This window comes from Nematolebias whitei, chromosome 17, assembly GCF_014905685.2.
Source record: "Nematolebias whitei isolate Nwh7 chromosome 17, NemWhi1, whole genome shotgun sequence".
Lineage (NCBI taxonomy): Eukaryota > Metazoa > Chordata > Actinopteri > Cyprinodontiformes > Rivulidae > Nematolebias > Nematolebias whitei.
The window spans coordinates 25365060-25392561 of NC_056514.1; the positions used below are offsets into that span (position 1 = coordinate 25365060).

At 37.4% G+C, this 27502-nt stretch overlaps 2 protein-coding genes and 1 long non-coding RNA gene across 3 annotated transcripts; 2 read left to right on the top strand and 1 right to left on the bottom strand.

Moving 5' to 3' along the window:
* LOC119423933 lies at window positions 1-862 on the top strand. The gene is made up of 3 exons (XR_005187483.1): window positions 1-136; window positions 635-706; window positions 839-862. It is a non-coding gene; the product is annotated as an uncharacterized LOC119423933 (long non-coding RNA).
* A 1899-nt stretch (window positions 863-2761) lies between these two features.
* Window positions 2762-13671, top strand: eif3c (eukaryotic translation initiation factor 3, subunit C). The gene is made up of 23 exons (XM_037691409.1): window positions 2762-2895; window positions 3856-3973; window positions 4059-4124; window positions 4199-4388; window positions 4462-4587; window positions 4732-4783; window positions 5137-5252; window positions 5336-5466; window positions 5939-6086; window positions 6200-6303; window positions 8248-8389; window positions 8484-8609; window positions 9979-10075; window positions 10250-10437; window positions 10568-10792; window positions 10884-11075; window positions 11186-11357; window positions 11438-11597; window positions 11717-11782; window positions 12438-12525; window positions 12597-12762; window positions 13031-13072; window positions 13194-13671. Exons 2-23 carry the CDS (start codon window positions 3876-3878, stop codon window positions 13364-13366), a joined length of 2868 nt encoding a protein of 955 aa, XP_037547337.1. The 5' UTR covers window positions 2762-2895; window positions 3856-3875; the 3' UTR covers window positions 13367-13671.
* Window positions 13672-17516: 3845 nt separating this feature from the next.
* prodh2 (proline dehydrogenase 2) lies at window positions 17517-24691 on the bottom strand. The gene is made up of 10 exons (XM_037690998.1): window positions 24443-24691; window positions 24112-24302; window positions 23692-23818; window positions 23313-23384; window positions 23149-23229; window positions 22240-22383; window positions 21972-22138; window positions 19647-19757; window positions 17865-17953; window positions 17517-17698 (listed from the first exon to the last, which is right to left on the bottom strand). Exons 1-10 carry the CDS (start codon window positions 24689-24691, stop codon window positions 17517-17519), a joined length of 1413 nt encoding a protein of 470 aa, XP_037546926.1.
* Between the last annotated feature and the right edge of the window lie 2811 nt (window positions 24692-27502).

Below are 27502 nucleotides of genomic sequence, written 5' to 3' on the forward strand. Positions count from 1 at the left end.
GCAGGGCCAGCAGGTAGTGTCGAAACCTCAACATCATGTGATTCATCGAGCAGGGTCCGAGCACTGAGAACACCTAGAGCCAGCCTGAGAACGCCTCTTACTAAATCCAAAGGATTTAGTAAGAGGTCAATAAGAGGTAAGTTAAGGTCAAGAGTCCATTTCAGATATCATGAAACAAATTTTTTTTCATTTAGCCTTTATTTATACAGGTAATCTCATTGAGCCACGAGAACTCATTTTCAAGAGAGACCTGTTTAAATTACACTTAAACATGCTAATGTTAAGATACCCTCTAACTTATTTTCCAGTTCTTTTGAGGAAAAACTGCTAATTTCTATTTTATGGTGCTTGTATTAATTACATCAGTGATGCAGAAGTGAATAATTATCATATCTAGCTGCTACAGTGTATAATTAATATCTGTATTAAGACGGAGCAAGAGACTTGTATTAAAACTGCAGGGATCAATTTATCAAGTTAACGTTAAATAATGTCTCTTGTGAGTGGAACTGTCAGTAAAAGTATGAAATGGCTTTTTCCCCTTTTTTTTTTTATTTTATTTTTATATCTGTTACACAAAATAAAACTAAATTCAGAATTACTGCTTGATAGGAACTTTTGTCCGTCTCTGCAGTTTGTGCTAGATGTGGTGTTCTTCAGGAGGAGCTCAAACAAAAATCAGATGAAATACAGAAGCTGAAACAAGGTAACACATTACAAATTAAAAGAGAAAGTAAATGTTTGAAATCTAAAATGATATTAATCCTGATTTCAAGTTTCTTAAGTACTTGTGGTGTTTTGTCTTACTGATGCAAAAAAATATATTTTGTTCCTCTAGAACTTCAAAAATACCAAAAACAAGAGGACAACTGAATATTGAAGAACTTGAAATAACTTTCTGAATACTTTGTAATTTTTTTATCTTTTTTTTTTCAATAAAGTTTAAATTTTAATGTTTAATTCGAATCATTCCTAATTGTTAAGCTTTCACTATAGCATAAATGTTATATACATTTTCACAGCTGTCCTCACACACGTTCTCCTAACATGGAGTTGTGTGAGAATGCTGTTCATTGACTTCAGTTCAGGGTTCAACATGATCATACCCCCCCCCCCCCCCCCACACACACACACACACACACACACACACACACACACACACAACAGCTCTTTCACAAACGGCCGTCTGGGGCTCAACTAGCTGTTGGACTTCCTGATTGACAAACCACACTGAACCAACCACTCGCACCAGTATGTGTGCTGAGCCCCCTCTTTTTCACTCTTGCACGTAGACACAACTCCAACCTCTTTAAGTGTGCAGATGACACAACAGTCGTGGGTTTCATCATAAACTGAGACGAACTACAGGAGCGAGGTTGAGACGCCTGTCTGGTGACAAGAAAACAATTTTCCACTTCACATGGAAAAGACGAGATTGTTGTGACTTAATAAAAACATTCTAACCAGCAATGGTGCTGCTGTGGGGATGCAGCATCTCATGGAAGAGCAACACAACATCGCAGCCAACATCGCTTCAATTTCCTCCATAACCTGAGAAGTGCTGGAGCTCCCACCCTCCCCTTTTTTCCTCTCACATAGGTACCATTGATTTCTAAACCCTTGTTCATTTCTGTAAATATGTTTTTTCCTATTTTAACAAAATCTATGTTTCAGTTATATATATGTTATGTAAAATAAGTGGGGGGGGGGGGGGGTTCTATGCCCCATGGACAAGAAGGGGCTGCAGTTTTGATTTTCTGTATACAGTACATAAGGAAAACTGACAATAAATCTTGACTTGTTTTGTGGATGAGAAGCTAAATCATGCAAAACTCTATATACAAGTAAAATATCTGCTTATTTAATAATACGTTGCTCGGAGGTGGATGGCGTGCGGTGACGACCCCTAAAAGGACAGACAAAAAAAAAGTAAAGACAATTACTGATCTGAAGAGGTGCATTTGATGTATGATAAAACAGGAATATATGGTAAAAATGTATACTGCACATTGTATTTTTGAACAAAAAGCTTTAACTCAAATTTGATAAGTTTTTAAAAAAAAAAACAATTCACTAAACCGTGACTACATTAGAATACGACTACAAAAGCACATTTCTTTAATTAAAAAAAGCATTGAAGTAAGACAATAGAGTAAATGGACATTTTCTGTCAATTTGCAAGCCAGTAGAACAATTTTGAGTTTGTTAAGAAAATTTTAAGTAGCTCATATTTCATCAATACTGTTGTACACTTATTTTTTTTTTTTTTATCTTTATTGAAAAAGTACAAAACAATACAATAAAATGCAGTATACAGTAATGATATAACAGATGCCAGGGGGTTACAAACACTGAGACAATAATTTACAAAAACATATTACATAAATGTATTGAAGAGAGCACATAAAGTGCAAGTTTTAATGGCCTTCGTGTTGGTGGAATATTTAATAGTTTTGATGTATTGTTTGACCTCATTTTCAAAAATGAAGATAAGAGGTTTTTGATTAGTGTATTGAAATTCATGAATATGCCATTTGGTGAGGTATATAATAAGATTAACAATATAGAACTGTTTTTCTTTAGCTGTTTGGTAGTCAGTGAAGCCAAACAAAACATGTTAAAAGCAAAGAGAAATCTGGTTCACTAAGAGGGTTCACGTCTGTTGCAGTAACACATCCAACTGCTAGGTGGCAGCATCGCACATAAATCCGTTTTAGCGAGTTTGTATATCTGCTGTAGACCATCCATATTGTATATTGATCTGCGGGACACTTCCTTTTCTGACGCAAGTACCCGGTACTGCTGCACGCGTTTTCCTTGTTCCCTTCCTCAGCAAAACTGGATTTTATAACTCATCAGCGTAAACAAACACAAGATTGTTTTTACAAAACATAGGTGAGTCTAATTTTCTTAAATATTGCGGAGTTCTATCTGAGTTTTTGTTTGAGCGGAGGATATTAAGGGTTGCGCATGTGAGAGGCCTGGTGTTAGCTTAGCAGCTACCCCGCACCTCCTCAGTAGCGGCCTTCAGTTTTCTTTAAACATTAGTGTTTGCTTGTTACCAATGCACGGTATGTACTGTAGTTTTATATGTAGTTGTGGTATCCGCATTTTGATCAAACGTGCCAGTGGAGAGTAATTATACTTGTTTCCTTCAGTGTTATTATTCCATATGCTAAAATACTTTGAATTAGCTAAGTAGCATAGCACTTATCTGATGGTAACGGTACCAGCGTCTCTCGCTGACGTTTAGAAACTTCAGTTTTTGTCCTTTTGACATTATTTCTCTGGCGTCAACGCAATGATTACTATAGTTATTAGCTGAAAACTTGCCTGTAATCGTTAAAAAAATGTCGGGTTCTGTGTTGGGTATATGTGAAAGTGTATAGATTTAAAAAATATATAACATTTGGATACTGTTCACCAGCTGTGCAGGCATTTTACAGGCGGATACTTGTCCTTCCCTCCACTTTTCTTATTTTTGGTAGACACATACTGTTCATGACCGTCTGAGAACTTCTGATCAATATAATCTTTAAAAATTACAACAACAAAAAAATCTTGCTTCTTGTAGCAAAGTCTGTAAAAGTAAGGTTTGTTTTGCACAGAGCTATGCCTATTGTAAATAGGACACGTGTTTTGCTTAATATTGCTATTGAACTGTCACTGTAGTTAATTTAACTGGGCTATGGATTAATATTTTTTAATTTTGTGATGGTTATCCCTGCACCACATGTGTGGATGATCACAATTCATTGAATCTTTATAACAAGATATAATAAAATAAAGGCGTATTTTATGTATTCTCACAAACATCATAGCTCTGATGTGTATTTTTATTCTTTCCACTTGCAGATTGAGCGTTTGCAGCAACAATGTCTCGTTTTTTTGCCACCGGGTCTGACAGCGAGTCTGAGGAGTCCTCATCAGCTGATGAGATCACTCCTAAAGCACCCGGAGGAACCTTTAAGCAGTCAGTGCCACTTTCTGAAAATATGACCAGTTGTGCTTGCGAAGATCCTTTTTTATAATGATTTTACGCATTGGTGTCTTCGCAGGTCGTTGCTTCTTAGTGATGATGAAGAGGACACAAAAAGAGTGGTGCGCAGCGCCAAAGATAAAAGGTTTGTGTTCCACCATTTTATTCTTAAAATGACTGTCTATTGTGTCATTAATTCCTGTTTATTTATTTTTTTAGGTTTGAGGAGTTGACCAACTTCATAAAGACTATTCGAAATGCTATGAAGATCCGCGACATGTCCAAGTGTCTGGAGGAGTTTGAGCAGCTATGTCGAGCTTTCCTAAAAAGCAAGAACATAGTGGACAAAGAGGGTGTCCCTTCTTTTTACATCCGTCTTCTGGCTGACTTGGAGGACTATCTGAATCAGGTTGGTTGTCGGGCTTAAGAGTGCAACTTTTTGTTTTGTGTGTATGAAATGAGTGAAATTATTTTGTTTATAGCTTTGGGAAGACAAGGAGGGCAAAAAGAAGATGAACAAAAACAACGCTAAAGCCCTGAGCACACTGCGCCAAAAGATCCGCAAGTACAACAGAGACTTTGAAACAGAAATAACGTCGTACAAAGAGGTAACTGAGACGTTCTTGATGTAGTTCTGAGCTTCAGTACTGTCAACAACAAAAAGTTATTATAAATGAGATTGGCTAAAGTTCATATATGACGCAATTGCCTGAATAAGCAAAATAAAAAAAAACAATATTTTTGTCTATTAGAACCCACAAGAATCTGCAGATGAAGAGGAGGAGAAAGAGGAAGACGATTCTGGTATGTTTGTTATTCAGTCGTGTTTTAAAAACTGTTGAAAATGCCCTCAATAACATGCACAACCTGCTGAGCAGTTAGATTTGTAAATTTTGTTTACATTTATATCATGTTTAAAATGTTTGCATCAGCATTCAGTAACGCTCATAGTCTAGCAATCCAGTGTACTGGTGTTCCCCCCCCAAAAAAAAATTACACATTCACTGCAAAATACGTTTTGGTTTTATGTTAAACTTATTTGCTTAAAAAAGGCAGTTTTATAGTGTGTTTTATTTATTTATGGTTTTTTTTTTAGATTTCTTAAGACATGATTATAATGTTTTAATTTGTAAAATATGCTATTGTTGCTACAAAAGGCTCTTCCTCTGAAAGCGATGATGAGGAAGGTGATGGAGTGTCAGCCAAGGCCTTTTTAAAGAAAAAACCTGAAGGCGTTTCAGAAGCCAGCAAGTTCCTGAAGAAGGGATCTGGAGTAAGAAGCCAACTGTGTGGAATAGACTTCTGTTTAATGGGATGTCTGGGGAGCTAAACAGAGGATTTTCCTCCCTTTCACAGGATGAGTCGACTTCTAGTGAGGATGATGACGATGAGGAGGATTGGGGCCCAGACTCTGAAGAGAGTGGCAGTGAGAGTTCAGATGATGAAGAAGGGAAGAGCAAGTCTCTGGCCACTGTTTTCCTCAAGAAGTAAGCTTAGTCTCTTAACAAACTTAGCTAAATGTTCTTGTTTTTTCTGTGATTTTTTTTAATATTTTTTTTAGTGTTTTACAGTTTATGGGTTTAGATAAATGAGCAGCACCTCATCGAGAAGGTTGCTGGATCAAATTCTGCATGTTCTCTCCGTGCATGCGTGGGTTTCCTCTGGGTGCTCCAGTTTCCTCCCACAGACCAAAAACATGCATGTTAGGCTGATTGGTAACTCTAAATTGTTCCTAGGTGTGAGTGAGAGAGTGAATGGTTGTTTGTCTCGTTTTCTCTGTGTGTCCCTGTGATGGACTGAAGACCTGTGCAGGTGTCCCCCGCCTCTCGCACAGTGACCTGAAAAGGAAGAAGTGGTTAAAGATGATGGATGAAATGAATGTTCAAGAAGCAGTAGTAGTTTGCAGCTCTGATGGATCAAAAAAGATCATGTTGTCATTTGTGTTGTGAATATCTGCAGGGACAAAGGTCTCGACAGACCCAGCATTAAAAAGCTTGAGAAGAAAAAGCTGAAAAAAAAGGAGCGGCTTGGGGAGTTTCAAGAGGGGGAGGGAGAAGACGATGAAGAACGCTGGGAGAAGGTTAAGAGAGGCGTCCCTCTGGTTAAGGTAAAGCATCACTTGTACGTTTATTACTGTCACGTTGCAGAAACAATACAACAAAGCAGTTGATGTGTGTAACGAAGACTGAATGTGTGTTACTTTGTGTGTCGACACATCAGGAGAAACCCAAAATGTTTGCTAAAGGCACAGAGATCAACACAGCTGTGGTGGTGAAGAAACTAAACGAAATCCTGCAGGCAAGAGGCAAAAAGGGGACAGACAGGTAAACTCGGGTTTCCTACAGTTTTAAATTATGGAGTTTTAATTTCAGTACATTTCTTAGGTCTTAATCAGTGTGAAAAGTAAAAAAAACAAAGTATTTAAAAACACGTTTCCAGACCGTGTTGCCTGTTTCATTTAACAGACAAACATACAGAATCATGTGTGAAGATTAAAATTAATTTTAAGATTTCAGATTCTCATTAAAGCTATTTCATTTAGGCCCAAAATTTTTTTTACATTTCTATTTTCCTAAAGGTCAAAATAAAATAAAGCTATATTTAAGTGGAAAATAAGTTGTTGCTGTTGTGGGAAATACGAGTTGCATTGTGAAGTCAATGGGGAAAGAAAACTGAGGTGGGGAAATTCCTACATCCAATAATTTGACATGAGTTAAAAACAACTATTCAAAACAACATCACTGTAAAAACTGTAAATTACAGCAAATATACAAACTATTGATGTAAAATTGGCTCAAGTTGACAGATAAATCTGAAATTTTGAGTCTTGGAAAGTCTGTATCGGAATCAGAATAAACTTTATTATCATTGCACCAAGATACAACAAGAACATGTACGTACAGTCGATGGACGGAGTGCACAAAGCTGCTGCTAATTAGCACGGCCTTCTTATTCAGAATAATATTTTTGCTTAGATGAAAAAAGGGAAGAAAACATGAGGAGAGAAGGTATTAAAAAAAAAAAGATCTCACACCTTGTCCTAGACAGGGCACGATTTGAGGCATCAAAAAACCCTACCACAGCAAAGCAACATAAACAGACGTTATACATGAACATATAGGCCGGTGAAGACATTGAATTTTAAATCCTTCGAATTAGTACCGTATGCAGAAAAAGAGGCTCTTTAAAGGGTTCACAAGACGGAAGAGAGGAAGCAGGGGGGGACAGAGCACAGGAAGACGCGTCTGTCTTCACCGGAGCACAGAGATCATTTGTGTGTCATGTCCAATCTTACTTTAAAAAACCGCGATAGAGCGAGTCTGCGATAAACGAACCGCGAAGTAGCCAGGGACTACTCTACTACCCAGAAATACTGACCAGTTTATTAAACGAGTCAGAGACTGTACTTTGTGGATACTTTACATTTGTTCTTCCAGATTTAGCACTACAAAATACAAGAACAGGTTTTAAAATGTTTGAGCACTTGTGTCTTAAAATGTTCATTGATGAAACACTGTAACAAATAATTAAAATAATGTACTTGTCAGTTACAGTCAGTATTTATATATCAACTTCAGCATCAACCAGACAGTTTTATGTACGTAGCAACAATTCTTCTAAAGTTATCTTGTCTTTTTATTCATTGTGTGAAGTCGTTCTGATTTCATCTAAGGCTGGACCGTTTCGTATCCGTTTTTGTGGTGGATTTTCTTCTATATTTTGTGCAGACTTTTTCAATCTAAATAACAGAAGAATCATTTTTAATTTTTTGTACTTTGAGACTGAATTTTTTTTGTCCATTTACCCATTATTTATCCAGGTTGTCTCGTTGAGTCACGAGAACTCATTTTCAATAGAGACCTGTTTAGGGAGCAGATTGTGGGGGTTAAGGGCCTTGCTCAGGGGCCCAGAGCGAGGCGAATGAGTTTTCCATCCACATTTTGATGTTAACGGTACCGGGAGTTGAACCTGCAACTTTCCGATCACAGGCCCATCTTCTCTAACCTCTGTGCCACCACTCTCCAAAATACTTTACTAAATAATTGCAGTCAAATTAACCCTTGTTTGTTTTTATATAATACTGCAAAGCAACAAGTTCATTTTATCAAATGAACAACTGTCATTTCTGGTTTTTTTTTTTTTTTTTTTTTTGTTATATCACAAAATTTATCGTTATCGTCAGAATGCTCTGAAATATCCAGATATTATATTTGAGCCATATCGCCCACCCCTAATTTCATCCTTCTTTTTTTAATTTCTGCTGACAGAGCTGCCCAGATTGATCTGCTTCATGCTCTTGCAAACATTTCTGCTGAGAATGACTTGGGTCAGGGTATCCTGGTTAAGATCAAGTTCAACATCATTGCCTCTCTGTATGACTACAACCCCAACCTGGCCGCCTTCATGAAGGTGACAACATGTTTCAGACAAACATTAGTGTTAAATAAAACATCATTCTGTCTTTTAAATCTTTGGAGTTTGTTTCTGACCTGTTCCTCTTCAGCCTGACATGTGGAAGAAGTGCCTCGAATGTATCGACGAGCTGCTGGACATTCTGTTTGGGAACAATAACATCTTCATCGGGGAGAACATTGCAGAGGACAGCGAGCATCTAGCAGTCTCTGACCAGGTGACCCGTCTCCTCCTTTTTATTTATTTACATACACGTGTGTGTTCGTGTGAACGCACGACTTAGAACAGGTTTAGTGAAAATCAGTTCACTCTTGGTAATTTCCCTGTTTATTTAAATATTAACATTCTGTTTTATTACTAGGTTTAATCTAATAAACTGTTTGACTCTGACTTACCTTGCAGGCAAACCTAAAGAAACTGACTTTCTCTGTTCTCGTTCAGGATTTGAATTTGTGAGGGACCCGTGCTGAATTGTAACGATAAAATGAAGATTCCTCAGAGGACAGAATTCATTACTCGCGGTCCTTTTTTAAAAATGTTTTACCGTTCTTATGATCAGGTTTTGTAATGTTAACCGTGGTTAAAGCACACTCGGCTCAGAATAAAATGCACAATGCAAAAATTCTCCGTGTTTGGCTTTTTCAATATCTAGACAGCTGTTAGCTGAATGGGTAGAATAGTCAAATAAAAATCAAATAATTGCAAACAAATTTAAGAAATATTTTTGCTTAAAATGCCCATTCCTAGTTTTTAGACTCATAAATCTGTATAATTATACTGAAATAATCAGATAAAACAATTCTACAATAGTTGTTTTACCATGTTGGAGATTACCATACTTTCCTCCACATCAGTCCAAATATGTCCAATAAAGTGGAAAAAACATAAATAAGTTGCATCTATTATGCATCACCGCAGACAATCTGGAAACTTGGGCCGGTGTTGGGACAAAAATCAATAGGCTGCCAAATGGCGGCCGCAGGAGCTTGCACGGGAGGACTTCAACCAGAATTTAACAAGATTAGCACGTAAAAACAATTATTTGTTTGCTGGACATTATAGCAAATGTGTGTCTCTGCTGAACTTTTTCTTAATAAATGTACTTTAATGGTCAAATCAGCTACATTTCTGAGACGAAGGTGACTTGTATGGCAAGCAAAGTGTCTCATTAATAGCCACTTTTACCTATTAATGAGACACTTGGCTTGCCATATATGTCGAGGGCCCTCTAGCGGCTGAAAATGGTAGTGTTCATTATTTTCCATGTCAGAATTAATGATATTGTCATATCTCAGCCAAAAATTGGGTTATTAATATGGTTAGTCACTTCGTTGTATAAGTCGCAGTACTTGCAAATTTATGCAAAAAGGTGCAACTTATACAGCGAAAAATACAATATTTATATATATAATCTGATGTATATCCATTTCTTTGCTGTGATGTTAACTTTAAAGCAGTGGGGTTCTCTTATTGTCATTTACAGGTGCAGCCTCATTTGCATCTCTGGTTAACCATAAAACATGGTTTGATTCTGTGTTGTGCAAACACAATTAAATAATGGAAATAATTTCTGTGTTTGCATTTAGCAACCTTTCAGGGTGCGCGGCTGCGTCTTAACACTGGTGGAGAGGATGGATGAAGAGTTCACCAAGATCATGCAAAACACCGATCCTCATTCACAAGGTAAAACAGACTCAGAGGCTGACTTTCCATCCCTTTGATATTCTTAACTATGAAGAAGATGTTGAGGAATAATTGCTCAATTAAAAATGTCTCCTAAGAGTCAATAAAACCCAGAGTTGTGTTGCTGTGTCATGCTGCTCCAACAGTCGGGGTCTCCTGTGTTTGCTTCTGCAGAGTATGTGGACAATCTTAAAGACGAGGGACGAGTTTGTGGCATCATTGACCGGCTGCTCACCTACTTGGAGAACAAAGGCAGCACAGAGGAGGTTTGCCGCGTCTACCTGCGCCGAATCATGCACACCTACTACAAGTTTGACTACAAAGCTCACAGGCGCAGCTTGGGCCTGCAGGGAGAGACCAAGGTGAGCTCAGCACAGGAATGGCACAAACCACACAAGGACTATTCTAAAGAAACATTTTTTTGATTATCTGCAGGTTTTTTGTTTGTTTGTTTCAGTCAATTTGATAGAGTTGTTTCCGTTTGACATTTAGTCCGAGCAGGACCAGGAGGAAAGCGAAGGGGAGGACAGCGCTGTGATCATGGACCGTCTCTGCAAGTTTATATACGCCAAGGATCGCACCGATCGTATCCGTACCTGCGCCATCCTCTGCCACATTTACCACCATGCTCTCCATTCACGCTGGTACCAGGCCCGCGACCTGATGCTCATGAGCCACCTGCAGGACAACATCCAGCACGCTGACCCACCCGTACAGGTTGGTTGACTTCAAACTACACTAAACGTATTTTCATATTAAAATAGATCTCTAAATTGGAACATCTGTCATCTGTATTTCTCCCTCATAGATCCTGTACAACAGAACCATGGTCCAGCTTGGCATTTGCGCTTTTCGACAAGGCATGATTAAAGACGCCCATAACGCGCTGTTGGACATCCAGTCATCGGGCCGTGCCAAGGAGCTGCTGGGTCAGGGTCTGCTGATGAGGAACATGCAGGAGAGGAATGCTGAGCAGGAGAAGATTGAGAAGAGAAGACAAGTAAGTTCTGAAGAAGCAGTGAAGCTTTCTCCAAGGTCATCTGTTTCTTATGAAGTGTTTGCACTCGGTCGTATAAAATGTGACCGTGTTATTATAACCTTCCGTTTCAGGTTCCGTTCCACATGCACATCAACTTGGAGTTGCTGGAGTGTGTGTACCTGGTCTCTGCCATGCTGTTGGAAATCCCCTACATGGCTGCCCACGAGTTTGACGCCCGCCGCAGGATGATCAGCAAGCAGTTCCATCACCAGCTCAGAGTGGGAGAGAGACAGCCGCTGCTCGGTACAAAACAAGACTCCTAAACTCCTTCACACCGTGGAAGCTTTGTTTACAGAGAAGACTGTCGCTCTTCTACCTTTCAGGGCCCCCAGAGAGCATGAGGGAGCACGTTGTAGCAGCCAGCAAGGCCATGAAGATGGGAGACTGGCGTACCTGCCACTCCTTCATCATCAACGAGAAGATGAACAGTAAAGTGTGGGACTTGTTCCCTGAGACGCAGAGAGTTCGTGAGATGCTCGTCAGGTAACTCTCCTACCTGGTGTCACAGTTGAACCTTGCGAGATCAGATGTTGCTGTGTAAATCGAGTAAAAAATTAATTTGCTAATTACTTCAAAACTCATGATTGTGCTTCCTTTATTAGGAAAATTCAAGAGGAATCCCTGAGGACTTATCTGTTCACGTACAGCAGTGTTTACGACTCCATCAGGTAAACGCACAGCAGTCTAAGCCGTCATTTATTCACATATTAACGGTTAGCTTAGTGCTACGTCAGTGCCAGCAGGTGTCGACGGGGTGGGGGGAGTTCGGTAGGCAGAGCGCTCGGTTCTGTTGACAGGGCGGGACGTCCTGCTTGTATAATGGTAGTAAGTTGCATTCACTACCTGTAAACTGCTCAAATCTCTTTCCTTTTATTATTAATGGGGATTACTACTACTACTAATAATAATAATAAAGTGGTTGTGGTTGACCGTTCTTCTTTTTATTTTCTACTTCATCCTCTTGTCCATGCAAGATTGTCTGTTTGTTATTGCAGCATGCGTACACCTATAATGAAAGAGAGAAATGTCCTTTATTTCATTACATTGATTATGGTAACACTTATCCAAAACAAATTACAATCAAAGAGGAATTTATGATCATTAGTGCAAAAGATGGGTTTGCTACTTGTTTTAAGTATGTAAAGGTTTTAAATATCTATAATAAGATGTGCTTCAGTGTAACGTTAATGGTTTTAAGCATCAAAACAGATAAAATTGTTAATCTAATGTTTGATTATGCAAAAGATAAAAAAAAAAACGAGTTCAACATTTATCTAAACTAGATTTTCTACTAAAACCCAACTTTATTTTCTGTGACGGCAGCATGCAGACCCTGTCTGAGATGTTTCAGCTGGAAATCGCTACAGTTCACAGCATCATCAGCAAGATGATCATTAATGAGGAACTCATGGTAAGTGTGTTTTGTGCTTTTTTTACTCGTCGTGTGTTTAAAGGGCTCTAAATCTTTACTTTCCCCAACAGGCGTCTCTTGACCAGCCCACACAGACGGTGGTGATGCACCGCACGGAGCCCACCTCCCTGCAGAATATGGCTCTGCAGCTAGCAGAGAAACTGGGCAGCCTGGTGGAGAACAACGAGCGCATCTTCGACCTCAAACAGGGCGTCTATGGAGGCTACTTCAACAGAGGTGAGCTCGCACGATGCGGTTTAATCAGTACTGAGCCACGTGACAGCAGCGTGCTTTTTCTTTTGTGCCCTGCCTCCCACACTAAACGGGTGCGAACACTCAACTAAAATACAGTTTTTACTGATATGAACCCATATCTATCTATGTACTTTTGTGAAAGTTGTGCAGAAAGTGTGAAAACTACAACAATCTGTTTTTTGATGTAGTTTATGCTGAGGAGTTGCTGATTAAATAGTGATCTGGACATTTGCTTTTCTTTGCTCTCCAGATCAGAAAGGTGGCTATCAGCAGAAGCAGGGATACCAGAGAGGTACGTTGATCCACAATTTACGTTTGAAACTTGAGTTTACAAATAACGAAGTTAGAATATTTGCATGTTTGCTTGTTCTTTGTGTGTCAGTTTAACCATTTCCCCTTTTGCCCGACCACAGATCAGAAAGGTTACCAGCAGAAGCAAGGTGGCTACCAAGGTGGCTACCAGGGAGGCTACCAGGGAGGCTACCAGGGAGGCTACCAGGGTGGCTATCAAGGGGGCTATCAAGGGGGCTATCAAGGGGGCTACCAGCGAGGTGGCTACAGGAATCAAAACCAAGGCGGCTACTGAGTTTGGAATGTGTGGATTTCAGTTTTTCACCAAGAGATGTGTTCATTCCATGACCCAACCTGAGCTCAGCCACCTCCTGTCAGAACTTTTTCCATCTGATCCTGAATCTGCTGAAAGCTACAGCAGCTGCGTAGTTTTAAAAAGTCCAAGATTGTCAACTTCTTGTGGCAGAACATGAAGATTTTCATCATTTATAAAAGAAAGTCAAGCTGTTGCAGTGTGGTTAGCTGGTTTGTGGTATTGCAGTCAGCAACTTAACATGTCAGCTTAATATTGATTTAAAGAAATAAACAGTAATAAACTTTGTGTGTTGTTTTATTCACACCAAAGGGTTAAACCAAAGTCAAAATCCAAGTGTTGTATTGAATTTTTTTTATGTTAACCCAGGGGTGTCCAAACATTTTCATAGGTGGGCCAGAACTGTCTGAAAGGACTCGCGGGTCTGAAAAATGTGAATTTAAGAAACGAAAGAATTTTAAACAGCGTGATTTCCCTTCATTTTTTTAAACTTAACAACGAGCAATATTTTGGAGAAAGGTTAAAAGTTTAGCTTAAATTCTTGTAGATCCAGAATATTAGGAGCCTTATTATTAACATTAAACTTTTTTATTTTAAGAACTTAATTGATTATATTTTGGGGGGGGCGTTTATTTGTTTTCTTGTGCTTGGAAAATTAATTTTTGTTTGTTTTTAGGAGACAAAAGCCTAAAACGAATAGCTGTTCTTTTTTTTTAAAAAGGGGGTGGAGCTTCAAACACTCGTTTGTACCATGGATCGCCCAAAAGGGTCATCGAAGTTCTGAAAAACTCCAGCTGGCAGTCGCTAAAACTGATTCATATGTTTGAAAAGACTGATAAAGTTGATCAATTGCATGTCGATGATGCCACTTTTTATTTCTTTAAAAATGTCCAATTTCTTCCTATTGATTATAAAAATGGTGATAATTGTGTGTTCACTAATTATAGACCAATATCCTTATTACCACAGTTCTCAAAAATTCTAGAAAAGCTATTTGTGACCAGATTAGATAAATTTATTACTAAACAAAACATTCTAAGTAGCAGTCAGTATGGGTTTAGAGCAAAAAACTACATCAATGGCTCTCATGGAATTAATAGAACAAATGACTACTGCTGTCGATCAAAAACAGTATTGTGTTAGTATTTTTGTTGATTTAAAAAAAAGCATTCAATACTATTGACCACAATATTCTCCTTAAAAAAATAAATAAATATGGTATAAGAGGACCAGCATTACACTGGTATCTAGCTATTTGAAATATAGGAAACTGTTTGTACAAATAAATTGTGTAAGATCTGACCTCTGCAATATCACATGTGGAGTTCCTCAAGGCTCTGTACTTGGAGCAAAGTTATTTATTTTGTATGTGAATGACTTAGTGAATGTATCAGGACTCATCAAATGTGTCCTTTTTGCAGATGACACCACTTTTTTTTTTTTGTTTGGGTAAAGATGTAAAACGGATGTTGGAATTGATGAAGACAGAATTTGATCAAATACAAACTTGGTTTAAACTTAATAAATTATCATTAAATTTAGATAAAACTAAATACATGATATTTAGCAACAAAAAGAGAACTGTTGACGATCCATTTAAAATTGAGGGTGTTGAGATTTGTAGAGTTAATGAGATGAAATTTTTGGGTGTAATCATTGATGAACAGCTAACATGGAAAAATCACAAATTCTGTAAGAACAAAAATATCTAAATCTGTTGCAGTACTATACAAAGTCAGGGAATTATTAAATGATAAAGCTCTGTACATGTTGTATAACACAATTATTGTTCCACATTTAATCTATTGCATTGATGTTTGGGGGAAAGTGTGTAAAACATTTACAAAGCCTTTTTTTTATTTTACAGAAAAGAGCTGTAAGAATTATCACCAAAGCATTACAGTCACCCATCAAGCACATTATTTTATCAACTGAAGTTATTGAAGTTCCATGATTTGGTAGATTATAGTATTTTATCAGTTATGTATAGGGCTCAAAATAACACATTACCATTAAATATCCAAAGAAATTTTGTTAAAAGACAAAGTTGTTATAATCTTAAGGGGATAGAGATATTTGTCAAACCAAAATTCAGAACTAGTCTGAAGGGAAGGTCTACCTCAATCCAAGGAGTTGGATTGTGGAATGGTCTAGAGAGTGATGTGAAAAATGCCAAGTCAATGTGTACATTTAAGAAAAAGATCAAAACTGAATTGTTAAAAAAATAATATATATATATATATATATATATATATATATATATATGAAGTAGCTTAGTGTGTGTTTGTATTAGAATTAGAAAAATTAAAGAGTTATTAATTTTGTTCTTTTACTTGAAAATAATCATTGAACTAATTGTTTGAAAAAAGGGGCAGATATAATAAGATTTTTTTTCTTCTGCTGCCTTTCATTTTAAATCTCTTGTATTTTTTTTATATTGTTATGGAATTGTTTTTTGTTTTTTTTAATGAATAAACTTTATACCATACCATTATACCATAAAATCAACTGAAATTATTTTCTTTGAGAACACTTGTTATATTTAGCCAGGTTTTATGAATTATCCAAAATTCTACTTTTTGACAGGTCATTGAGGGTTTGTTGTAGAATAAAGGGATTAATTATAGCCAAATATTTGTATTATACTTAATATTGCTCATTTTGAGATTATTTCATTCTGTTTTGCTGTTAAACCTAAGAAGGTCTACATCTGCATCAACCTCTTAAGCCTGTGGGTCAAAATTATACAATTCTTAATTGCAGTCGTGGGCTGCAAAAAATCACGCCCAAGGGCCGCAAATGGCCCTCGGGCCAGACTTTGGACACCCGTGCTAACCCGTTAAAGGCTGAAGAAGAAAAAAAGCCTTTTTTGGATATGAAAAAATGTTTTTTTTACTGTATAAAATTGAAAAATTAATCCAATTTATAAATTGGATATAATCCAAACCTTGAGCTTTTTATTTTAAATCAGGTCTCTCTTGTATATGAGTCCTCGAGGCTCAATGGGATTAATCTGTATAAATAAAGGTTGAATGAAAGAATTATGAATTGTATGCATGACTTAATGGCCTTTTCTACTTCATTTATTGGTTACATTTGTTCTGCTTACTTCAGTCCACATGTGACAAGTCCATTTCAAACTTACAGATGTGCATAAACCAAGTAAAACAGTGATTGTGAGATTCAGCCCAATCAAGAAATTTTAGATGTGGTCACTGAATCACCACCAAAGTCTCAGATTATTGAAATTGTTTAGTTCTAAAGTCAATAAGATATTTAAAGCCTTGATAAAAAAAAAAAACATGTAAAGATTTGCTGAAACATGAAGATGAACACTAATGGTTACTGAGACTGCCAGACCACTTACAGTACAGATAATGTTGATAAACCAATAACTGATAAAACTAATAACTGATAAAATAATGTAATGTATTCGCTTAAAAAAAAAAAAAAAAAAATATATATATATATATATATATATATATATATATATATATATATATATAATGCAGCATATAGCCGTGCTTACAGTACTGTGAAAAAGTTGTAGTTTTCTTCCAAACATCCAGACTTTCTTGTATTCCTAAAATGGTCTTAATCTACATTTCTTCAGGTTTTAAATAAAATTAAAATTCAACATCTGATCATTTTCAGATGACTGTGTTTTCTGTTTCCAAGCCACTTCTGAACTATAAAATATTCAGACATAAAAAGGCTCCTAAACTCAAAGAATGATGGTTTAACAAATAACTCGCTTTGAGTTGAATCTTTACACTCAGTCTAGCAGTCTTACATGAAAACGGTGCTGATTCTATGAAACACCAAAAAAGTTTGACACAAAATAATATTTTAGTGTACAATGGGATTATCAAAGAGCCAGAAAGATTACAACTTATGCACAGCACTCTTTATGACGTGCAACATTGAGTAACTTTCCCATTAAATATTGCAAAGCAAACCACGTTCCAAATTGCACAATGCATACCACCTTCAAGTCCTAAATTAATCTTAAACTGTACACAGCAGTGCTCACATTAGGCTTTCATTTTAAAGAGTATTTTAACTTGTACCTAAAAGGTTCAGCTGCAGATTTAACACCAACTCGCTCTCCTAAAAAAGCTTCTCTATGTTTTCAGCTTCCTCCTCTCAGTTTCAGCTTCAGTCTGTGTTTCAGCTCCTTCCTCAGCAGATCCCTCTCTTTGCGAATGCCCTGCAGCACTGTGCGGTTCTCCTGCGCCCGACGCACCAAGTAGGGGACCGTGTCATCCACTGAGCCGTACGGTACAGATTTATAAACTATATAGCTTTCTTTCGCTGGAAGGATAAAAAAGAAAGGCATGATGAAAAAATGACAAAAATCACATCAGGCATTGAGACTAAACCAACTGCAGGTAAAATGAAGCATAAATGTGAGTTATAAGCTTTCTGTTGTGTCCAGAATGATATAATACAATGTAAGGCCTTCATTAAATGCTCATACCTAGTGTGAGAGAGACGTGATCACACATGCCCAACAGCTGACCAAAACACACCGATCCGCCATTCTTTTCTATGCCCAGCTCCTCCATCCTGCAGGTTAAAGACATAACATTTACTGGAATGATTGTAGTGCCCAACCCACAGCTCAAGACCCACCAACTATGGGCTGTGAGGTTTAGAGCAGATGTGGTCAACTTAAGGCCCGAGGGCCAAAAGTGGCCCTTGGGCAATCTCCATCCAGCCCACAATATCCTTAGTTAAAAAAATAAAGAACTTTTACAAAAAAACAGAATGATTAAAAAAAAACAGCATATTATCAACCAGACTTAAGACTCAAGTTTTGAGACTTAAGGAAATGTAAACTAAACATGTTACGCATACTTTTTTTAAAGTCTTTTTGTTTCCAGAACTAGACTGAACCTTAAAGACTTGGAAACACAAACACATAAGTTTGTTTTGCATATTTCCAATGACATGTACTTTGTAAAACACGTTAAGCTAACGTGTGTAATATATTGTCACAAGAGCCAGTTTACATGTCTTAGTTTCCTAAAATATAAGGGAAAGACTTGTTTTATAAAGCATGCTAACAATGCATGCAACAATAAGAAAAAGTCTGAAAAAAGATATTCTGGATTATCAGTCATAAAGAAAATGTATGTTACAATTCTCTATGTGGTCCTTTGATTGCTTTAAATGTCTTGATGTTGCCCTTTGGAAAATCAAATTGCCACATCTGAGTTAGTCATGTTGGATTTGTAATGAATTGGTGACAACAAAGATTTAGACGAAGCATAAGGTGATCTCCCTTGAACATAAGCATTTATGACCCTCGTCCATTTATAAACCACCAAAAATGTAAACAAAGGAAATTTTAACAATCTAATTGTAAAATCTATGCTTTGAGCTAAAAGTATAAATATGAGACAGCACAGTTTTAGTTTAGTTGACCCTAAATAGGCTTGTTGGTCTATTTGGGGCACTTCATGGCATCAATGACTTTATTATGCTGATGATACAGTGATGATGCATTAAAAACAACTCATGGTTCATTTGAGCATCCAGGCCCAAACACCTTCTGTCAACACTCTTCAGGATGAGATTTGAGGTATCTCCGTATTAATATTTAAGAGTTCTGATCAAAGATTTACTGTATGTCTTCTTAAGTATCACATTCAACAATAGGTACAATGAAAAAAATCAAGTTAAAACTTGTCTTTATCAGAATAAACTCCTGTCTTTCTTTAGGATCTTAACTATGCTGCTTTTATGTTCTAACTGGATTTTATTTTGATGTAATTTGCAGTATATGCCTTTTTCTTTTCCTCACATTCTCTCAATCTACCACGAAGCTCTGAGATTTATTCATTCATCCATCCATGCATTATCTTCTTCCTTTTCGGGTTGTGAGGGTCACTGGTGCCCATGTCCAGCAGTCACTGCACGGCAGGGTACACCCTGGACAGGTTGCAAGTCCATCACAGGACCGAATTTACACTAGTTTTGAATTATTCAGATACACAAACAGAAATGCTGAAACTGATGCTATTGCTCATGATGACTGCTTAAATAGTCATTAGTCTGATACCGTCTTATTGGAATTGTTGGTTTCATCTGATGTGTTGGCTCCACTTTTTATTTTGTGAACTGTATAGCTCTTGTGTAATTTTTTTTTTCCTTTTAAGCTACTGTCCACAGCACTTTTGTAAAAGAGATTTTAGCTCTAAAGTGTAGAATTATTTTGTTTAACAATGAATTTGTCCTTTGAAGAGCCTGTTCCAACCGTTTGGCGGCTCTTCGAACTGACTCCTCGTTATGAGTGGCCACTATGATCCGGTAGCGCTCGGGTTTTTGTGATATGACGTCCAGCATCACATCCAGGGCGCCGTTATAGCTGTAAACACAAGAGGACAAAACATGCTCTCTGTCACAAATTGCCAGACTCGTCAAGAAGTTTACTGTGTTAAAATCTGTTTACAGTCACATATTGAATATACTTAAAACGGTTTCATATCTGAGGTTACTTGAGGTTTTGTATGGACTTAATTGCAGTAGTAAGAATTAAGACTGTTAATATAGATTTGGCACAAAAAGTAAGAACATTTGTGTTTGGTTAATTATTTTGGTTGTTGTTGTAATAATGATTGTTTTGCCGTAAATCTTACATCATTAGAAAGTCTATTTATTTTACCTTAAATTATGTCATGTCTGTTAGGAAAATTAATTGATGGGTGGAGCACAGAGTTGAGTATGTTGAGGCCATTAACTGCTTATTCTGCTACTGATGCTTGTTTGGCGTTTATTGAATTAGATGATTGATGTCTGAAGAAACAAGACAAATTGAGAATTTAACAATTTAGTTAATTAAGAAACGGGGGCCTCAATAGCATGTGGAAGAACCATACACAGCCATGACAGCCTGGCACCTTACGTGCCACAAACTACTGTGAAGTGGAGTTACATTCTTCAACCAGCAGTTGTTGCAAGTCAGCCATTGTGGTTGTGTTTGGTCACTTTAAAACGACGAGGATATGTAAGCTGTTTCCATAGGTGTTCAGTGGGGTCAGGACGCCATCCTCTCCACTCCCAAATTCTGGAGGTAGTTTCCGACAAACGCTATTCTGTCAAAGCGGGTGTTGTCAACTTGAAAGATAGAGTTCAATCCCAGACTGTATGTCATGAGTTTGCTACTGGTTGCTCACTGGTGCTGACAATTAGACACCAATCAGGAGCCTGATATCAGTCAGCACCCGATGTACCAAAGAGGAATCAATTGCAGAATAAGTTGTTTTTTGGCAGAACGACAGAGTTGGAGATGGCAGAAGGAAAGGATGGATCAGGAAGCGAACTAGGCGGTATGGAAATAAGTGGCGGGAGATTTAAAGAATGGGATATTGTTCTTAAAACCAAGTGAAAGACGAATCAAAATAATAAATGAGATGATGGCGATAGTGTTGGAGAAGATGCTTCAAAGATTTGGACATGTTGCAGCAGAATGTAAAGAAAAGCAAAGGTGTGGAAGGTGCAGTGGAGAACATGAATATGAAAAATGTGAGTAAAGGGCAAAGGTGAAATGTTGTAATTGTGGTGGCGAACACAGCTCAGCATAAAGAGGATGTAACGACAGGAAAGGGGCAGCAGAGAGTCAAGGTTACGACAGGAGTAAGCTATGAAGAGGCTATTAAGAAGGTTCCAGAAACCTTTAAAGGTGACCGGACAAAATAAAACTACAACCAATGAATCTAGTAAATGTGAAGGATGTGTTAAAGAAAGAAACTATGATTGTTAGTAAAAATGATTTTGTATTGTTTTATGATAGTCAACTGCTCAATCAAGAAGCCAAAATGAAAGAATAAAGATTAGAATTAGATCTGCTGAGAAGTTCTTGAATTAATATGAGCTGCACTGGGAAATAATTAAAAACACACCTGATGACCTGTCACACTCCTCTCAAAATTTAACTGAATGCTCTCAATAATCCTGAAATTATTCCAATAGAATGCAAGAAGTTTACTGGTAAATGGACAATAATTTAAGGAGTATATTGATAAGTTAAGAGAAAAAGTTAGCATCATATGTCGACAAGAGACCTAGATGAAACCACAGTTAGACTTTGTTTTAAAGCTCACAGCAAGAATCAATAAGACTAATAGACCAATAGAGGAAGTATAGATATGATCAACTTTTATATTCTGTGTGAAAGGTTAAGACAAAGTGTAACATCAAGTGATCACCGACAGGCAAAGTAATAAGATGTGAGGATTTTAATTCACATAATTCTTTATGAGGAAGTGATAAAACCAACATAGATGGTGAAGTAGTTGAAGATTATATAGATTTTAATGGTTTGGTGTGTATTAATAGTGGGGAAGGAACACAATATAATTGTGCTCAAAATACAGAAGCAGTACTTGATCTGACATTTGTTTCCAACACTTTGCAAGTATTAGCTCGCTGAAAGTATTAAAACATTCTACAATACGCAGCAACCACTACCTCGTAATGCAAACAGATACTTACTTTTTGTGCTAGATTTAATTAATATCAATGTTTTTGTGACTGGGATGCAGTGGATGTTTATGTCATTAAAAACGTGCATCCCTCTGACCTGTAATTTGTGTCCTCCCAGCTCTTATGGATGGGATCCGCACGGCCTTCCTTCTCTGCCATCTTTCTCTCTTTGTCCATGTAGGCTCCTCGGACCAGTTTAACTCCCAAACAGAAACCCTCCCTCGCAGACAGATGCAGAGCCTCTAACAGGAGAGACCTGGACTCCTGAGAAGACCGACGGACTGTGAATATCAATATTCAGTGCAAATAACAGAATATGTTCAGATAACTGTCAAACTTCAAAAAGAAATTTCAAAGGTAAATGCCTTTAGATAACACTGATATGTGTTCCAGATCCAGGCACCATCTTTGTTGAACTTCTTCATCATCGCCATGGTAACAAGAGAGAGTGCTGCGTTCATGTAGGTGTACTCTGCATCCACCAAGACTCTAACTTTGTTCACACTTGCCTAAAAAACAACATCTTATTATAAGTTTGCACCAATCAGGTCACAGTTATTACAAGAAAAATAAGATATTGTTTGGAGAGATTTTGTGAAGCATTTAGTTTAAATATAAGATGTTTAAATTATAATGTTATTGAACACGTTTATAAAACTGTTCACTATATAAACTCATAAATCACTCTATTCAGTTTAGTTTATTTGCTGTGCAGCCATTTACAGCATATTTATATAAATTGAAATTCTTGTTTTTTTTAAAGTCACTTGAGTTGTTTTGAATGGGAATAAGATTATTTCCAGATTAAATCGGACTGAATATTTTTTGTTTGTTTTGTAATGTAATTGTTTAAGAAATCATTTAAATTAACTGAATAATAAATAGCTTGAATTTAATTACTGTTTATCATATATTGACATATACTGAATGCAGCTTTTCATTAACCTGTTGTCTATTTTCTAAAGTGCACTGAAATAGCTTTTGTTGTAAAATTGGCACTACAAACAAACTGAAACAAAAGAATAAAATAAAAACATGTAAAAACTGTGGCGTTATTATTCTTCAAATAATTATTTATTTATAATAAAAGGACATTATTGCATTTTTTTATTTCAGGATTTTATATTAAAGCATTTTTGTTTGTATTGTTGGTTTATTTATTCATTTATAATAATGGCCAAAATGACATCCCATACAGTTTGGAGCAAATGTTTAAAATAATGTGCATAAAATACAAAAAGAACAGTCAACGTGCACGTGATTAACCTCTGTACCTCTGCTATTTTGTTGAGTCTCTTCAAACCACACAAGAAATGGATGTTCTCCTTCTCCTCTAAACCAGGGAACGTTATCATCTGCAAGACATAAAACAAATTGTTTAACATCACATTTGTCAGTATTGTACATATGATTAAAACTTTTGTGGGTTTGGACCTACTTCTCCGTCCATTGCCTTGACAAGGAGACTCAGATCATATGGTTGTTGTGCAATGAGAGTTGTGAGTTTCACCTTTTGACACAAGCAGTTTATTCTCATTACAGGTAAAGCAGTCAATGGATCAAATGACAGACATTGGGGATATATGTGGGGGAATATGCTGCTGAGCAGTCAGCAGCAGCTTTGACAACGCAAACACTAAAATGTGTATTCTTATCTTTTCCCCCATGCACTAATATTTGCACACTGATATTTGTGAAGGTGCGGGAAAGTTGCACAAAATGTGTGCGACATCACTGGGATTCCCAGAGAAATCCAGTCCCTCTGCTGATAAATACTTTGTGAAAGTGAACATATTTTTGCAGTATAAAATCCTTACACACAGCTCTGGGCTGAGCAGGGCCGTGATCTTCAGCTGCATCATCGGGTCTCTGCTCCAGGTGTTGCAGTGGGATAACCTCACACACTCCAACATGGCCTCCGTGTTGTCGTCGTATCGTTTTTCTCTGTTGATGATGAGCAAACACAAAACGTGGCCAGGATTAGAATGGAAGCTCTAATATGCTTCGAAAAAATCAGGAGATTTAAATGAAATGCGTGGATTTTTGAGAATTTCAGAGGAAGATGGAAAACTTTTTTTTTCCCTAAGAGATCTGCATGGCTGTTAGTTTTCTATTTACTATAAATTCAGTTGTGTCTTTTTATTTTTTTATTGTCATTTAATTAACAGTGTTCAATGAAGTCTCGTTCACGTGAATAAATTCAAAGCTAAATTTACAGATCAGAAACTGGGGAGTACCTGATGCTCTCCCCAACGTCCTCCTCAATGGGCACAGCCAGCATCGGCCTCAATCCAAGCAAGCTCATCTTCTTCATGGACTGGGAGATTTCCATCTCATTTTCTCCAGCAACAAACTGGGCATAAACTGTGGGCCTCAGTAACAAAGAAAAGCCCCTCTTACCTAGGAGTGTTCGTGCTACTGACATCAGCTGAAAACATGGAAAGAAAGTGAAGAGGTCAGACGAAAAGACAACATGATCTGTGTCTTCAAGAGCTTCTTGCATTAGTAAGATAATTACATAGCTTTTTTTTTTTTTTAATCATCACTGAAGACAAACCTTAGACTCACCTTTCCACAGTTGTTCACCAGAACAGGGAAGGAGCAAAGACGGAAGACTCCAAGAGCACGAATCAGTTCAGCCCAACTCTTTGCCCGGAAGGCGCTGGGATCCTCAAAGGTCAGCGCCCTGGAAAGAAGCTCATTCTGCTTCACCGCTGTCGACCTGGAGGCCGCAGTACCCAGAAGCCTCAGCGACAAGAGGTGAGGGAGTGAAGGACGTGTGTTGGAGAACAGCATCCTCCCAGGAGGAGCAAACATTTTTATTTTCCTCAATTAATATTCAGATCTTATGAATGCTTGTATAAAACGTGTTTTTTGAGGGTGTTGGAGTGTGTAAAGTACTCAGTCTGAAACCTGTTGGAAGAAAAACTCCTTCAGTTATTTGCCCAGAACAGACGAAGCATCCAGAGGAGTAGTTACTTTACACAAGTCAAAAAGTTGCTAAAGAGGCTCTCAAAAGACACATGCCCCATTAAACCTGAGATCTGTTACAGTTTCATCAAAAATTGTGCAAAACTGCTGAAAAACTGCACACATGCTCCGCGTTTTAACCAAAACTTGTGATATTTGGCGCAACAATTTTTGCATCATCTTGCAAAAATGTCAAACAAACGAAAACCTCCTCTGTGTTGGCAGAAAATTAAATCCCAAGTGCAAGAGTTCAAGAGAAGAATATTTGAGAAGGCCTTACCCTACATCCTACGAATGCAACCAAAAGCGCGTAAATGGTGAAACAGAGATGCCGTTTTTTTGGATTTTGAGCGCAGGACTCACTGGTTAATCAGTGACTGTTGGGAAATTTAGGTAAACACCCAGTTGACCCTTAACATCAACTCACAAACCTTCACTTTACGTCAGTCCATTGGACGTGCCGGGCTCAGACGTGCACAAATATCATTTATGTGTAAACTTGTCAAACTGAGTCTGCAAGAATATTTTTAATTACTAATAGAATTTTAATTACTGTATGAAGCACTTTAAAAGCAATCACAGCTGCAACAAAGAGCTATAAAACTATAAAACAGCTATACAACAACAGGGAGCTATAAAACAAAAAAACATTTAAACTATAAATCAGCAAGATCAATATGGGTTTTCGTAAAAGATGAGAAAAACAAGCATAAGAGCAATTACTGATGATTATCTTTGATCCGAAACTCCTCAAAAGCTGCTGATATCTCGGTTATATTAGAAAGACAGCGCTCAGAAATATCGATTACACTGAGGCCCCAACAGTGTGAACTTTTATCTTCCAGACAAACCAGCTGTGACCTCTCCACTCTGTGTGGGGAGGAGCTGAAGCACTTTTCCAGTTTGTTTCTGCTCCTTTCATCCTGATTCAGTGGGTTTATTCTCTTCTTCTGAGGAGAACCCAGTGGAGCTGCAGGGCCAACAAGCTTCAGATTCACAGCTGCTTACTGCAAATTTCAGTGTGAGTTTTATGTGAAATCAATCTTCATACAGGTTTTTCTCACACTGATAGAACCACTGTGGATCATGACATCTTACATCATAAACTCTCAGAAATTAGTTTCTCAGATCACACCATTGGTTGGTTCTCTAATTATCTTTCAAATCGGAGGCAATGTGTTCAACATAATGGTATTTCCTCCAGTTATTTAACAGTCAACAATGGTGTACCACAAGGCTCAGTCTTAGGACCCACCCTCTTTATAATCTACAAAGGTAATGTAGGTCACTTCATTCCTGATGCATCCATACATTTCTATGCTGATGATACAGTTGTTTATTGTTGAGATAAAACAGTTGCTAAGGCTCTCCAGCTTTTGCAATCTGCTTTCGACATCATCCAGTCAGATTTGTTCCGTCTCAAACTTGTCCTAAATGCTGACAAAACCAAAGGGATGCTTTTTCAAACAGGAAATTGTCACATCAGCTCTTCGTCTGATTTTATTTTCGAATAGTGTCCCTATTGAGTTTGTTGATTCCTATAAATATTTGGGTATCTTGGTCGACTCACATCTCTCTTTTAAACTCCATGTGGAAAACCTAGTAAAGAAACTGAAAGTTAAATTGGGTTTCTTTTTCAGAAACAGATCCTGTCTAACCCTGAATGCTAGGAAACACCTTGTATCTGTGACCTTCCTTCCCTCCATTGACTACGGTGACATTATTTACATGAACGCTCCTACAAGAACCTTGCAGATGTTGGATGCTGTCTATCATGGTGCACTAAGATTCATAATTGGCTGTAACTACCGTATCCACCATTGCACCCTGTATTCACTGGTTAACTGGACATCATTAACTTCACACAGACTCTCCCACTGGTACATTTTCATCTTTAAATCACTTCTTGGTCTGCTGCCTTCATACATCTCCTCCTACATGTCTCTGCGTGAGTGCAGCTACAGCGTGCGCTCTCAGGACATCATTACCTGCAGTGTTCCCTCAGTGAGAACTGAACTAGGCAAAGGGGCCTTCTCCTACCCCGCTCCTGTTTCCTGGAATTGTTAATTGCTCCTGTTAAGTTCCTGGGAAAAACCAGTGCAGACATGTCCTTGTTTTTAGTTTTCTACACCGCCTTATAATCTTGCTGTTTTTGCTACTTTTCCTTTTAATTGCCATTTTATTTTCACTTGTTAAAAATAAATTTTCAATTTGTACACATCCTTTATGATTGTCTATTATTGTCTTTGTTGTCTACTGTTGTCATCACTCTTTGTTAAAATCAGGTCTCTCTTGTAAATGAGTCCTCGAGGCTCAGTGGGACTAACCTGTTTAAATAAAGGTTGAATGAATTGTGTCGCATGTTTTTAATGCCATCGTTGGATCCTTGTCAAAAATTTTACGTTTTGTTTTTTTTGGTAAATCTAACCTGACAATCTAAGTGTAAAAAAAAAAAAAGGAAAAACATTGTTTAAGATACAATAATTTACTTTGTATTTGTTTATTTTATTGACTCAGTCAATCAATGTATCTGATCAATATCAAAACCACAACAAGAGTAGTTTGTTGCAAAGTTAGAAGTTTGATGAAGATTGAAAACTACAAATCGTTGGGGGCAGAAATATTAGTTTTGGACGTAGTAAAACCAACATGGAAGAT